A 16256-nucleotide genomic window follows, 5' to 3' on the forward strand; every position below is an offset into this window, starting at 1 on the left:
CAAGGACCCGTGGGGGTCCCTGGACCCAACTTTAACAACCAATGCCGTATACAGTGTTTTATCTTTTCTAGTTTAATTTAATTTAATTTAATTACAGTCCAGTATTATCTTTATTATCTTGTATATTGTACTGTTGTTAGCACAGACTTGAAGAACATACCAAACCAACATTTGGCTGCTTGTACCTGTATGAGAGAGACAAATAAACCCTTGTTGAACCTTGATCGCTTGACAGCTTTGTGGAAAAGGTACAGGTAGAGGACATCATAGGTACCCGTAGTTCCCATATGAGTGAGTGTAGGTTGGTGCACATGGGTTTATGATACAGTTTCTTAAAGCTGCAATCCATATGTACTGTATGTCCTTCCCAGGATTCAAACCCAGGTCTCCTGTGCGGAAGATCATTTTTTTTCCAGTAAGCTAAGATGGAACGCCCGCTTCATATTGAAGTTTGAGCTTCAGGCAAGGGTCTGCATTTCTCTATGGAAGGCCATCTCCAACCACTGCAGATGTTATATTATATTACCATACTCTACCATACAAATTGATCAAGATCATGTTTTATTCACCAACAACGTCTGGATTGCAGCTTTAAATTCATTGTGGTGGATAGGACATGCTGGCCGGTGCAGGTGACATCTGACCTGATTAAAGCTTCCATTTTATTTATAAATCCATTTTATTTATAAATCAATTGAATTTGACTGATTCTAAGCTTAGATAGATAGATAGACAGATACCTTTATTGATCGTGCATGGGAAATTCAGGTGCCAGATACATTTGATATATTGATTTACTTTGCCTGGTTAACCAGGCAGATAAATCAAACAAATGAAAAGTAAAACCCATATCAGATCCAGAGGATTTAGAGGAAACTGACCTAAGCTGTTTCCCATACGCCATTTCATTGCTTCATATCAAATAAAGGCAAGTTGGTGTATTTCTATTGAGCAGGCTTCTCATGAAAGTACTGTATTATTATTACTGTACTTTAAAAATGCTCTACCGTTTGGAACATGACTCATCCCTACGTGGTGCTTTAATCCATTTAGACTCACATGACATCCTGTGAGGATGACATCACATTGTTTTGATCAGCGCGTGATACCATGCCCTTGCTGTGTGCTGCATGCTGAGTCTTTATGTTACTGCTGTGCCTTCAGAGGATATCAGAAGTCTCTCTTGAAATTCCCTCCATTTGCGCCCCAAATTAGTCGTTGTCAATTCCCAGTATGTTGAGGAATTTCACTGGGACATCATAACGAGCACAGAGGGTCATTGCTATCTAATGGCCGATGCAGGTGTCATTTTTACACTCGGCGCCCACGTTGTTTGATCTTGCGCCTATTTTGCGCCCATGTGTAGTCTTAGCTCTGCGCTAAGACCAGCTCCAAGTTAGTCTTATCAGCCGGCGGAGTGACGGCACAGATATTACCTTACAATTTAGACAACACATTAACAGGTTTAAGAACAACCTAACTGAAAAACTTCTGTCTGTCTGTCTGTCTGTCTGTCTGTTGGTCTGTCGGTCTGTCTGCCCGTCTGAAGAGAGGAGCCGGTCGGAGAAGCACCTATCAACGCGGAGGAGCCCGTCGCCCCAGAAGGGCACCCCCCTGCCATCACCCCAAGTCGTCTTCCTGAAGGACATTGTCTGCTATCTGTCCCTGCTGGAGAGGGGCACACCAGAGGACAAGCTGGAGTGTGAGTGACGGAGTCTGGGATAAGGGATGGGAGTACAGCACTCTCGCGGGGATGCGGGGTGGAAGCAGGTGTTGTATGCAATTAGAATATTTGTTTGTCTGGGCAAAGGAGGGAAAGCAGGTACAAACACACACTAAGACATACCTGACCTCCCAACCGCACCGTGCTTTCAGCTTAGCTTGACACCATGAGTAATAAGACTTCTGCTTCCTTCCCCTGAACTGTCTCCTGGTCTCCTGGGGCCCCTTGCTGCCTGTTAGACATCCTCATTAGTATGCTGCAGAGATCAGTGACGTGCCTAAGCCCTGGTGGACCAAATTGTGTCCTGTAGCTTCTGAGGCTATATCTGCACACACACACACACACACACACACACACACACACACACACACACACACACACACATAGACGCTGACAGGGATAATCTTTGCCCCCGTCACTGATGCAGTAGTGGCATGCTCCACTACTTCACCCTGCGGGCTCCGCTCTCTGGGGAGGCTTCAGGAAGGGGAAGGTTACATGGACTCATTGCCGCTGAGTCATCATGCGATCTCTGTTCCCTCATTCTCCTCTAGTCATGTTCCGGTTGTACGACACAGATGGCAACGGGGTGCTGGACAGCTCGGTGAGACAACCGTTTCTGTCTCTCTCTCCATGTGTCTCTCTCTGTATTCCTTTTTCTCTTTCTGGCTCTCTGTCACTGTGTGTGAGACTGCTCTCAGTCTCTTTCTCAACCACCGTTCCTCTCTTTCAGTCTATCTCTATCTGTTTTCTCTTTCTTTTCTTTTTTCTTTTTTTTCTCTATAGTTTAGAGGAGCCAATTTCTTTTACCCCTTTTTCTCCCCAATTAAGTTGTTATGCCAATTAATTCCTCCCGACACATTTCTGTGTTGTCACTCCTGTCGTATCCTACTGACTCACCTGACAGTGAGAAGCCCCCACTGGGAGGACCTAGAGCCTTCGTCCTACTCCTCCCGCCCCACACTCCCAGCTGACAGGTGCCGCCCCAGCCCGTAGGAGTACATGCAATGACCAATATCACCCTCCCCGCCCGGCTTCCCAATTGTGTTTGTGTAGACGCCCGACAAAGCCGGATGCACCACGGTGGATTCGAACCCACAACCTCCGTGGTGGTGGGCAGTGACTTTACCACTGCGCCACCTGAGCGTTTCCTCTTTTTCTCTTTCTACTCGCACTGTCTCTGTCTTCTGTGAGCATAGCCACTCCAGGAATAGCAACTTGAACACAGCACTCCAGTGTTTACATGAAGTCATTGTTGATAGTGGAGTCTCCTGTTCTGTTCACTCTCATAACAGCAATGTGCTGGACAGCTTTCACAAACATAGAGCGTCATTCCTCCAATAAACTCTCTATATAGTGCAAATGGTGATATATTATACACTATAGTACACAGGCGCAGGTGTTTACTGTAGTTTATTTACTATATACTTTTACCTGCAATGAATACACCCTTTCTCTTTTATCTGTTTTATAGCTGCACATTTTATCTCCTGTGTCAGTGTACTTCTCAACGTCAGTAAGAGTTTCCACATACCTTTGAAACATGTGAGGAGAGGGTGACCAGTTGTACAACAATAAAGCATGTGGTCTTAACCACTTAAACCCTTGCATCCCTATCTGAGGGCAACCTTTTCCAAAAATAGCAGATCTTCAAGCTCACAACGTGTCGCGTTGCGAACTTCCGATGCGTTGTAAACTTCTAGATTGGCTATTTTTGGTGACGAGATTTGGTATACAGAGAAAAAAAGAGCGGCCCAAGTACAGAGCCAACTCTGGTCACGTTTCGCAGGTATAAGAGGGTTTAAGTGGCTTTAACACTCGTTTCTTTGTGCCGGATCTCTTCCTTTCTGATTTAGGAACTGGATCGTATTATCAATCAGATGGTTCATGTGGCGGAGTACCTGGAGTGGGACTCGACAGAGTTACGGCCGGTGAGCACAACCGCTTCAGAGATCAACTGGAGATGAGCTAGACCGAAAAGAACAAACACACACATGTCCCTTCTAAATGACTATATACGGTGGTAAAGGTCCACAAATTCAACTTTATTTATATACACAGTAAAATCCTTCATCTTTAGTGTGACTCTTACAGCAGTGGTTCTCAAACATTTTATGTTTGTATTTGGCCGCAAACCTCCATCAGAAAAGATGTTGTGCCAGGGACCCCATACGGGAAGATTTGTGTAAAAAACACACAAAACGTTTTTGCACGATTTTTCCAAATGTGTCAAAAATACTACAAACTCACAACTCCTCGCATCCCGACGAGTCAATATGCTTCACATTAATATACAAAACATTATATACAAACTGATCCACCCACAAAGTATTTTTTCTCGTGGGGGGGAAATTTCATGCCCACTTTTCCCACCATGAAATGTATTCAGAGTTCAGACCTGTGGTAGAAGTTGTGGATCTGTGGATCTCTGAACACTATCTTGTTGATGTCCTGTTGGTGACATCACTCTATAGCCCAGATATGGAGGTTCACTGGATTTGTGGTTATGAATTCACAACATGAGAAAAATACTGTATTCACACCAGGGTTTCTGCGAGGTATTTTCTGTCTGGCCAACGTGACCAATAAGATTCTATTTTTTAAGCCAAATGTTAAATTAAGCAGCCTTAATGTAATAAACGTCACATGCGTGTTTGCAGATACCGCATGTGCGTTTACACTGAACACCAAACTGATCATTACATGTCGTTGCTGTAGCGCAGCGCTTCTTTCCACTTTATCACAGATGCGCTGCGCTCTTCCTCAATTTATATTTTCCTGAAGCATATCTACTAAATCATATAGGCGTGTCGCTTGCCAAAAAGAACAGAATGATCTGCTCTTGATACGTGACACTGTCATACTACTGTATATAAACCAACTAAGCTGAGCATGTTTTGGGCTTTGCATTTCGTTCAACCTTATGACACAGTAGCCTACATAATCAGCTTTTTGTTTGTTTTGTTACCGTTATGTTTGCTGTTTCATGATGCCAAGGATTTGCCAGCAATGTGTCCCAAGTTCTTCCACGACTTTGCCATGTCATTGACAGTCACTGCTTGTATAATATCCACGACAATGCGAGACTCATACAAGTTAGGGTCCCTATTATTATTATGGTAATATGTGTCCCTGTTAGTTCAGATTATATAACCTCGGGTTCCGGGTCTGGTTATCATTATGTGTGATACCTGAGTGGATCCGATAAGATCCAAAGTCAACGTGATCAGGAGAGAAAACATCTGCTATGTAACTTGCCTGATGATTTAGGCTGATCTAGTATCAGATTACTGCAGCGCTCTCTGGAATGAAAACACACTGCCGATTCGCCAGTTATTGTATGCATGCATTAAAATGTGATTTTAATGGTTGCAAATGTATGTATTGTAATGTTGTGTTACTTTGTTTAATATCCTAATAATAATAATAATAATAATAATAATAGTAAAATAGCATTTGGCACGGTGGCTGACAATATTTATATTTAACGTCCAATTAAGCTATTAATCGGCCAATGGCCAGCTATGTGAAAAATATTCTGGGATTTACTTCCTTGGCCTATTGGCAGCATGCACAAGAAATGTGGCACTGATCGGTCCAGTCGTGGCCACACACGCACACGCACACAAACGAGGAACACTCTTCTACAGTTTGTCTGTATGAAAATGAAATATTTTATTCCTTATATTCCTGACACTGGTTGAATCTACAGTGTGGTAGTCAGCCTAGGGCTGGACTGGGATTAGATCTGTAATACCATAATTTGTACCCCTCCTTGTAGATTCTAAAAGAGATGATGGAGGAGATTGACTACGACCGAGATGGTACAGTCACATTGGAGGAGTGGATCAGAGGAGGCCTCACCACGATCCCTTTACTGGTGCTGCTGGGCATGGAGACGGTATGTGTGTATGCGTGCATCGGTGCATGCATGTGTCCATGGCTGTGTTTATGCAAGCATGTGCAATAGAGGTAACTGGGGGCAACTATTTTGGGCTACTGTAAGTATCAAGTATCATAAAAAACTAATCGCGGATGATGTTTTGTGAAAAGCTTGCTATGCACTCCTTGGTGTGAATAAATAAAGCTTTTAGTTTAAGTCCATGGGGCTCAGCGCTCATTTGCATATACGCATTACCATCACAGTTAAAGACAGTTATCTCTTAACGATTATCTCTTGCCCCTCAGCCACCCAGAAGCTTTTACAGCACCAGGAATCATACTGTACCAGACCTCTGACTACCAGGTGGTCTACGTAAATCAACCTGCCAACACTGTACAAATCCCTTGTGTTAATTTTACTTTGAACCATTGTTATACTCTCAGAGTCAAATGAACACTCAGTTGCTGTGAACCTGCCATCCTCACACAGAGAGGACTGAGAGGATCCTCCACTCTTGATTCTGTTCTCATCCTGTAGAATGTCCAGGAGGACGGGCAGCACGTGTGGAGACTGAAGCACTTCAACAAGCCAGCGTACTGTAACTACTGCCATACCATGCTGCTGGGGGTCCGCAAGCAGGGTCTCTGCTGCTACAGTGAGTGTCTGTGTACCCCTGAATCTCCTCCTGCACAGTACAACCCAAGTGTTAACTCTGAGAGTGGAAACGTTAGTGTGAAAAAAGAGGGTTGCACTCAGAAAAGATCTGTTTACTTGTTTTAATTACCCACTTTATGCCATTCCAGACCACAGAACGTTTTAGGCCATCTGGCCTTCAACAGTGTGTGTACAAATGTAGAGTTACAAATGGGTAAGGGTGCATTTGGAATGGGATAGGGAAGTATTTACTGGTTCCCAGGGGAGAGGAAATTACTTTTCTGCATTTACCCAGGCGATTGCTGCTCAGATGGCTCAGATGAGTGAGTGCAAGGGGGGGAGTGTCCCTTGCACAGGAACACATGCAACCTTCCAACGGCCGCCCTACTCACTCAGCTACGGCCGCCCTAGCGGTTCCATTTGGTTCCATTTGTACACTCTTGGAGTTAATTGAACACTGAGGATTTTACTGTGTGCTCTGTCTTGCATGACGGTCATGCCTGCGTGTCTGGCTGCCTCCCTTTCCATCTATGTCTGTGTGTCCACCTGCCTGCATGCCTGTATCTGTTTTCAGGCCGTCTTTTCATCTTTCTTTTCATTCTCCTCCTCCTCCTTCTCCATCTCTGCCACCGCCTCTTGCTCTTCTCCTTTGTTACATCTATTATTGTCTATTGTCTGCGTTAGCTCTCTCTATCTTTCCCTACTTGCGGACCTTTTTTGCTTGTCAAGTCCTCTAATTGTCTGAGTGGCCCTGAATCAATCCAGTTTTTCAATGAACAGGCAGCACACTCACCATTAGTAAAACATTAGCCATGTCATTACGTATAATTGTGTTATTGATCGAAGTTCTGCCACAGAGCACTTCTCAGGGCTAATGGTACTGTAGAGCCACTCCCCATCACGTCAGGTTTATTTTCCACTTAGACACGGACTGATGTTCTGAGCGAGCCGATGTGTACTTGTACTTGTAATCTTATTCCTTTCTTAACCTAGGGCACTTGTTCTCAACGTGGGGTCTCTGGACCCCCAGGGTGTTCCAGGGAGTCCCCACCTAAATGGTCGATAGTTAGGAACCAAATGGACCCTTTTGGGGTCTATAAATCTGAGAGTGTACATTTGTACAAGACACTCTCAGGGTTAAATTAATACTGAGGATTTTACAGTGTAGATTGGGGTCCCGGGGGTGATGATTGTATCAAATTGGGGTCCGTGGCGTAATGATTATCAAACTTGGGGGGTCCTTGAATGGTAAAAGGGACTGCATTTATAGAGCCTTTCTAGTCTTTCCGACCTTTCAAAGCACTGTACAATGTACGTCACATTCACCCATGCACACGCACACGTTCACACACAGACAGTGGAGGAAGTCACCAACCTGCTCATTGGGAGCAATTAGGGGTTAACCCATTCAATCCGGGAACGCATCTGTGTCATTTTAGATTTTAACTATATATTATTTTATACATTGGCTATTCAAAAATAGCAGATATACAAGCTCATAGCGCGGCACAGAGTGCTGTGGTGTGAGCTTGCAGATCTGCTGTTTTTGAAAAATCTTGACCATTTGTGCAAACATTTTTCACTCAAATCTTTGTTTCTGGGAAGAAGGGGGGGGGGGTCCCTGAAACAAAATATTTTGAGATGGGTGTCCGCGGCCAAATACACATAATTTTGGGGGCCCTTGACATGAAAAAAGTTTGAGAACCACTGATATTACAGCAACATAGGTTTTTCAGAAAACTGTTAGGATTTAGACATTTGTAGAATCCCCCAGAAGCAAAGATTTTAGTTACAAATGTTTGCTTTAAAAAATATATATATATTCAAAGATTTGCACAAATCTTTACGATTTTTCTTAAAATAGCAGATCTACAAGCTCTGAGCTTGTATATCAAGCTGTTTTTTGAAAAGCCAAAGAAATCTTACAATGACACAGATGCGTTCCCGGTCTTAATGGATTAAGGCCACAGACCTTACAATTCCGCTCTACTTGGTGAGCCACTGCTCCTGATCCCACTGTCTCACTTTCTAACTGTTATGCCATATCTTGCTGTTTTTCCTTACAGTATGCAAGTACACAGTCCATGAGCGCTGTGTGTCCAAAGACATCGCCGCCTGCATCAGCACATACGCCAAGTCCCGCAGACATACCAACGTGAGTGTAAACCCCACACGTGTGTGCGGACACGCAACATATCGTCATATTGATGTTGAATCATATCAACAGGATGTGTGTCACAAGGCAAACATGAAATCATGCAAAACATGTGAAAAAAAAATGGGGGGGGGGGGGTATTTATTTATTTATTTTATATTACATATATATATATGAAAAAGTATTAGTATTACAAGCGTAAATGTTGAAGAATCTACTCGTACTCAGTATCACAGATTACAGATACTTAATAATTTGGGCCAGGACCGCTGACCTTGCGGTCCGGGCACCTAGGCTGCAATGCGGCTTATATACTATATACTATCAATAAAGGCAGAAAAAGATCAAAAGATATCTTTTAAAAATAATAATAATAATTTGTCCATAAACTAGTAACTGCTGTGAGAGGTGTGAGATAACACAGCTGTTTAACTGGCTTTTTATTTTTCTTCTTCTTGATTTAACAACATTTTATCTTCTTCAGCTATTTGGGCATTTCAGTGTATGACATATGCTGTAATGCTTACAAATCTGTACTTTGGTAATCTGAATAAAACTGAAAAAAATACCCTTTCATTGTGTAGAGTATTTCAGCAGGTAATTAAGCATGCTTTTAGTGTTTCACCTCAAGTGACTGCTAAAGCTTTAGCACTGGTCTAGATTGAACCTAAAACACCTCTGTAATGTCTTGGACTGCAGACTTAAGTACCAAAGACTTCTTGAGCGAAGGTAATGAGACAGTAACATTGACCACTCTGTCAGGCTAAGAATCTCACTGGCTTCTGGCCCAGTTTAACTGCGCAGCGAGGCTCATGGGAGGAGGGAGCTCATACTCTCCTGTTTGTATAGTTAACCACTTTCAACCTGCTCTCCCTATTTTGGGCATGTCATTATATGTGAAATTTGAAATATGAAAGCATTTTAAAGATGCGAAAATATAAGATCTACAAGCTCACACTGTATTGTTATTTGATGCGTTGTGAACTTCTAGATTGAGCATTTTCACCATTCGTTGTACAGCGAAATATATAGGGCTTATAGTGGTCAACAACTTATAAACCTCAATTTGATCAAGGCTTTCATGGATTGACCTCTCCCTCAATAATTGTCTCCGCCAGGCCGAAAGGCATGGCGAGAGAGTATGTTTTTCCCCCCGTCCGTCCGTCCGTCCGTCCGTCCGTGTGTCCGTGTGTGTGTGTGTCCGTCCTTCTGTCTGCGACCAGCTAATCTCCGCCACCGTTGGCCCGGTCGCTGTGTAACTGCGCACACACACTCCCTGGATGCCACAGCAGAACCTCTGCCCCACATTTTTCAGATCAGGCTGTCATAGCGCCACCATGAGGCCGACTTATCCAAAACACATTTTTGGATATGACTCCTACAGATTTTGTCCAAGAAACACGCAAATCGGTACACAGTATCTCTATAGTCATGTGATCATCGCGGATCTGTCCGATTTACCATATTCCATCCTGATTGGCTAAGATTGCCTTCCAAAGTTCGCAGGATTGGTTCATTTTGAACAAAATGTCTCAAATCATGAACACAGCTTCCGATTTCCGTGCAATTTTCCACAAAGATTCCCACTTGGCCCAGGAAGAAATGCCCCCCTTTTCACATTGGCCTGTTATAGCGCCACCAGCAGGTCTAACTTAGCAAACCACATTTTTGGAACAAAATGCCTCAAATCATGAATGCAGTGTCCGATTGTCGTGCAAGGCCTAAGAAATGGCACCCTTTTCACATTGGCCTATTATAGCGCCACCATGAGGCCACAATAATCTACCTGACCTGGCGGAGACTTGTGCTCCGAGGAGCACTTTTTCTAGTTGGCCTATGAGGTCACATACTGATTAGGCTGCCCTAGCGCGTCTGATATCTGCTCTAGAGGGGCGGGTTCAAAATTTCCGGAGAGAGAATCTGCCGGATCCCATTGGCTCACCGATCTGTGCTCTCGCGCCCCTCCTCCTCCCCAATGTGCAGCATTGAGAGCCCCAACATTTGGAGCGACGCCCACTGCACTCTGGTTGGTTGGGGAATTCCCCCTCTTCCTATGCCAGGAACGTCAACAGGCTGGTCCAGGCTCTTATTTTTGAGCAAAACGCAAAGGAAAATAAAAGCCTGGAGATCGAGGCCACATACTGATTGAAGAGGTCACTATGTATGGTTTTTGAAAAAGTCACCTCTATCAGAAAGTTGATTTCCTTTCCTTTGTTTCTTTGTTTTCTTTCTTTCTTTCTTTCTCTCTTTCCACCTGTCACTCACTTTCTTTCTTTGCTCTCTTCAGGCTATGCAGCATGTATGGATGGAGGGTAACTCGCCCACCAAGTGTGACCGCTGTCACAGAAGCATCAAGTGTTATCAGGGTCTGACAGGCCTGCACTGTGTGTGGTGTCAGATTACCGTGAGTATCAAAACACATAAACACAGACTGACACACACATATAACTGTTAAATGTACGTATATGCACAAAAATGTTGTATAAGTCCATTGTGAACACCTCCTAGATTCTCCAAGCCTTGAGGGAAAGAAATGTCACATGTATTTCATGACATACAGAGAAGTTATAAAAGAAAGCATACGTAAAATAATGTATTACTCATTATGTCTTTCTATTGTCTGAGCGTTGTGACACAAGATAAGTCATGGATATAGCAAAACATGATATGGCCTACAGATAATTAATTGTGCTCAACATGGCAACGCTGGTCTCTACTGGAGCGCTGGATGAAGAATAATAACATCACTGACAGTGAAATCCAACCAATGCCCAGACAAACCTTGTTTACCATATTACACCCTTTTTAAAGTACATTGGGATGAACACAGATTTGCTCTCCCTCCCTCCTTTAGTGGTGTAATTGTGTTCTTGTTATGCAGCAGTCAGGTTATGTAATTAGTTCTGATACAGAGCCAGGGAGAAAGAATGAGTGAAATAGAGCAAGATAGGCTGCTTACACAGACCTGCACACACACACACACACACACACACACACACACACACACACACACACACACACACACACACACACACACACACACACACACACACTGTTGTATTTTATGTCCACTAGATGGCACCTTTGACATGTAGAATATATTTTGTAAAATCCATATTTTTTACACTTGATTCAATGTTTTTATATATATTTTATTGATACTGTCTGGAGAAAATAAAATCAATAGGATTCCATGTTGAGTGTAATGATTAGAAAACACTTTAAGTGTACTTCTCTCTGTCATCCTGGTCAGCTTCATAACAAGTGTGCGTCCAACGTGAAGCCAGAGTGTGACGGAGGTTCTCTGAGGGACCATACTCTGCTGCCCTCGTATATCTGCCCTGTGGTCCTGGTGAGAAGAGTCCTCTGAACATTTAACCTCTATTCTTAGTAAAACAGACCTGAGTTACAACTGTACTAAGCTTTTTTCCCCCGTCTACACCAAATCTCTTTGCCAAAAGTAGTAGATCTACAAGCTCAGCTTGGAGATCGGCTATTGTTGGTGAATGTTCGCCCCAGAATAGAGATGCTGTGGTTCAAGTAGTTAATGTCATTTTAGTTCACTGTAAAATCTAGAGTGTTAATTTTACTTTTCGAGCGTACACATTTAACCAAATGGAGCCGTAAGGGTTACAGGTCCATTTGAGTTCATTTGTACACTCTCAGAGTTACAAATGGATAAATTAACACTGCTAATTTAACTGTGTATTTTCCAAGACCCTGTTTGAATATCAGATACACCCCTATACAAACCTATTGTAACTTCAACTCAAAAAATTAATCTAACATGGTTAAAATAGAGTTTGAAGTTACAATAGGTTTGTATAGGAGGGGGGTGTGTCTGATAAAATTAATATCAATTATCTAAATACTGAATCAAGCAACTTATAAACTGTGAAAGGGAAATATGTATCCCTTTAAATGAGCAAATTCAGTTTCTGTTCAACACACAGCAAAGTCATTAGAATTTATTTCCTTTTATCTATTGAGGTTGACCCTAATTAATTTTTTATCTTAGCTGCTCAGATTTGCGTCTCTTTCAGTATTTTTACCATTTCAGCAATTTCTGTTCCTTTGCCTCTATGATTTATTGTGTAAAAAACCTAAATGGAACAACCTAAATGGAGCCGTAACCACTTGAACCCTCTCTCATTCTGCAAAAATAGAAGATCTACACGCTCACCGCAACGCATTTCAACTCACTGCATTGTGCTGCTATTGATGGCAAAGAGATTTGTTGTAGAGGGAGAAAATGAGCGGGCCTCCTAAGTATAAATGTTTTAAGTGGTTAAATATCCCTGAACCCTTCTCCTCTCAATACTTATTCTATTCCTTTCCCTGTGTGTGTGTGTGTGTGTGTGTGTGTGTGTGTGTGTGTGTGTGTGTGTGTGTGTGTGTGTCTGTCTGTCTGTCTGTCTGTCTGTCTGTCTGTCTGTCTGTCTGTCTGTCTGTCTGTCTGTCTGTCTGTCTGTCTGTCTGTCTGTCTGTCTGTCTGCATCGTTTATGTTTGATTATGTTTATTCAGCTTTCAGCATGATCACAGATGTTTAAAAAGACAGGTGCCATTAAAAACACTGAATTATTTTGCTGATTACAATATAAAAGTTCAAATCTAAAAAATGCAATTGCCTATCTAAAAATGTAATAACCTAAAACAAATCTAAAATCCACTATCATTTAAAAATATATGGGATTGGTGATTTCTAGTATCTCTCAGTTCTGTCTGTCTGTCTGCCCATGTACCTTTGTAGGACCGTCACTCTGTGGTGAAGCGTGGAGAAGAGTCCCCACCCAGCACCAGTCCCGATGACACCAACCAGATCTTTAAGTTCTCTCCGGGAGACGGTCAAGCACTACAGGTATACTGCACCTATATATCAGATAGGGAACACACAGTTCATGTCCGAGAGAAACCTGATGGAGCCGGAGGGTGTATGATTGTATCAATCTCTCTCTCTCTGTCTCTCACTCTCCATCCAGATCACCCCTCTCCCAGGTACGCATCCTCTCCTAGTCCTGGTCAACCCAAAGAGTGGTGGGAGACAGGGGGAGCGGTGAGTTCCCTCTAATCTAACCTTGAACCTAAGCATCCCTGTTCTGGGGGGAACGTTTGGCGATAATCGCAGATCTGCAAGATCAGCAAAGATATTTAGTGTAGAACAAAAACAGGAGGGGCCTAGTATAGAGCCCTTGGGAATCCGATCAACTAAGCATAGGGTGCAAATGGCTTAGGAACCATTGTAATTGATCAGGGAGTCTGCTGGATTTTTGCCATTTTGTCACTGGGAAACTATGAAGAGAGATTATTGATCAAGGCATACAACTTACTGTACATGGTGCATTGTAATGTAAGATGTATCTCTATTTATAGCACATCGTGTGGAAGACAACTATTATGTTACACAGTGAAGCACAGTGTGAAACCTCTGGATTATTTTAAAGATTCATATTTTACTCATGTTTGCTTTATTGAGAAAGTAAACTAAGGGCAACACATGACATGACATGACATGACATGACATGACATGACATGACATGACATCATGACATGACATGACACAAGACCTCAAAAAGCTGAATTATAGGGGAAGAAAGAGGGATGAGAAAGACCGATCAGGAGAAACAGAAAGGTAGACAGTTGTATAAATTAGACAGAGAAGGGAAGAAGGAGACATTTTAACAATTGCCTCTTGTTGGACCCCACAGCATCTCTGAACATTATTCTTTGAAGTTGGATGGAGACATTGTATCTCAATGAATGTGTTACCCAGTTCTCCACTTACCATGCAACAAAGACACATCACCATAGCAACACACACTTAAATACCAGTAGAAAGGAAATTATTCTCTATTAATAGATACTTCTTGCACAAACAAAATCTATTAATAGACACTTCTTTCACAAAAGGCCCTTTCAGTGCTATTATTGTGTACCTCCAATAAGCATTTAGGCGTATATACAGTTTGCTCAATTTGTCACTTACTAAAAGCTGCAAAAGGCTTTTCCTAATGTGGTATGACTTACTATCTGATATCCAGTAGCTGTTTTTGGTTACAAATCCATCCCCAACTCAACAATCCCTGAGTTTTTGTGTATCAAGCAAAGTATTCCTTATTGAATGAGTGGGTTTAAAACATTCGTTCTTATGACCTTAGTGTCTGATAGTTGCACACATTTCCACCCAATGCTCCTTTGTGAAGTGCCCCCACTTGACTGAAAGGTGGTCACCTGCACCAGATCTGCATGCAGCGGGATTGTGAAGGATTCAATGGGCATTTCATGTAACTCCCACTTGCAACGGTTATAGGAGACTGCTGTGTCAAAGTGAAGCCTGCTGATACTGGCAGCCTGTGAGAGAAAATGAAAGGAAGAATGCTGTGTGTTTTTTCCACGCTTGCAAAGAACACTAATTCTGCTACATATACTCAAGATTTATTAGTTTTATAATTTTTTTCAGACAATTTCATTGATGGTACCCATGTGGGAGTAAATAGTCCTACAGTCTGAAGTACATGGGTAAGGCCGCAATTAAAAAATCACAAGTCACAAAAGAAAGTCTTGACAGGCCTTGGCACAGGGGGGATGTTAGTGAATGACATTGACTGGACTTTGCACTTACTTGGGTTTAGTGGCATTTTACTTTGGAAGATAGACCTGTCAAAGTGGTTCAGAGCTTCTTGTGATGTTGTGTATGTGTGCACTAGATTAATGTTGTCAAGTTACTCCACTTTGTGAGTTCTCTCTGTGAAAAGTGCTATACAAATAAAATTGACCTACTTACTTACTTACTTCCATCTACAATCATTGGCGTAGCTTTACACACATCCTTTGATTAGGATAATGTGTATACTTAAAGTGTAATAAACTTTATTATTTGCTTTCTTTCTCTCTTGTCTCTCTCATCCTTTCAGGGTACTAAGGAAGTTTCAGTACCTGCTCAACCCCAGGCAGGTGTACAGCTTGGATCAAGGAGGGCCCATGGTCGGGTAAGTGTGACACACTTGTGTAGCTCCATAGGTCGAGTATGGCACTCAGACACTTGTACATACAGTATAGGAGCCAAACAGTGCCTGCCTTAATGCCTTAGGTCCTAAGACTTAGGAGAAAGTGCCTTTTCTTATGCCTACATACTATCTTACATTTATTTATTTCCTGATGAACCGAACTGGCTTACACCTTCAGAGAGACGGAGAGCTGGAAACAAAGCAACAAATCATTATAAAATGGGTTCATAGGGTTGCACTTTTATTTGGCAAAAAAACAAACAAAAAAACACATTGAATATCAGATTAAACATTTTCAAAAAACATAATGGTTGGAAAAGGTTAATAAATATTTCATCCATTTCAGAAGTGTTATTTATTTTGGTTGTATTGTTATGTATTGGACCAATACAGTGTGTCCCTGTTGAGTTTCTGTGGAGGTTGGTCAAGAGAACTTGCATACAGTACACGTAAACAGTTGACACACACATACAGTACATACATTCTTCTACATAAGACGCTATGTACCTTGAGCTGAATGTTATTGTGCAATGGAAGCCCATTCATAAAAAATGCACTAGACAGCACAAGAGAGTCTTGAATGATTCACCTGAAAGTGTCTGACCTCTATTCTCTCTGCCCCCGCCAATCTCTTTGTGTATCCCCCCCTTTCTCTCTGTGTCTCTCCCCTTCCTGTCTCTCTTCTGGCAGTCACGACTCACTCTGCTCTCTCTCGCTCTCTCTCTCGCTGTCTCTCTCCCTGTCTCTCTCTCTCTCTCTCTCTCTCTCGCTCTCTCAAGAGCATTGAAGGAAAAGAGAAGCAGGCCCAGTGACGTAATCGGGTCTTAAGGGAAAAT

The 16256-nt window shown here is 42.4% G+C and overlaps 1 protein-coding gene across 4 annotated transcripts in view; it reads left to right on the forward strand.

The window, feature by feature from the left end:
• Positions 1 to 16256, forward strand: part of dgkg (diacylglycerol kinase, gamma) — a 108735-nt gene that overhangs the window by 37681 nt on the left and 54798 nt on the right. For all 4 annotated transcript variants that reach the window (XM_084085265.1, XM_084085266.1, XM_084085267.1 and 1 more), the window contains 11 exons: positions 1550 to 1702; positions 2278 to 2327; positions 3580 to 3654; positions 5505 to 5624; positions 6144 to 6261; positions 8327 to 8415; positions 10703 to 10819; positions 11669 to 11767; positions 13167 to 13274; positions 13396 to 13469; positions 15328 to 15402. In XM_084085265.1, coding sequence (XP_083941391.1) covers positions 1550 to 1702; positions 2278 to 2327; positions 3580 to 3654; positions 5505 to 5624; positions 6144 to 6261; positions 8327 to 8415; positions 10703 to 10819; positions 11669 to 11767; positions 13167 to 13274; positions 13396 to 13469; positions 15328 to 15402 — 1078 coding nt within the window. The remainder of the gene's footprint in view (positions 1 to 1549; positions 1703 to 2277; positions 2328 to 3579; positions 3655 to 5504; positions 5625 to 6143; positions 6262 to 8326; positions 8416 to 10702; positions 10820 to 11668; positions 11768 to 13166; positions 13275 to 13395; positions 13470 to 15327; positions 15403 to 16256) is intronic.

This window comes from Gymnoscopelus microlampas, assembly GCF_963454915.1.
Source record: "Gymnoscopelus microlampas genome assembly, chromosome: 17".
In the NCBI taxonomy this organism is placed as follows: Eukaryota; Metazoa; Chordata; class Actinopteri; order Myctophiformes; family Myctophidae; genus Gymnoscopelus; species Gymnoscopelus microlampas.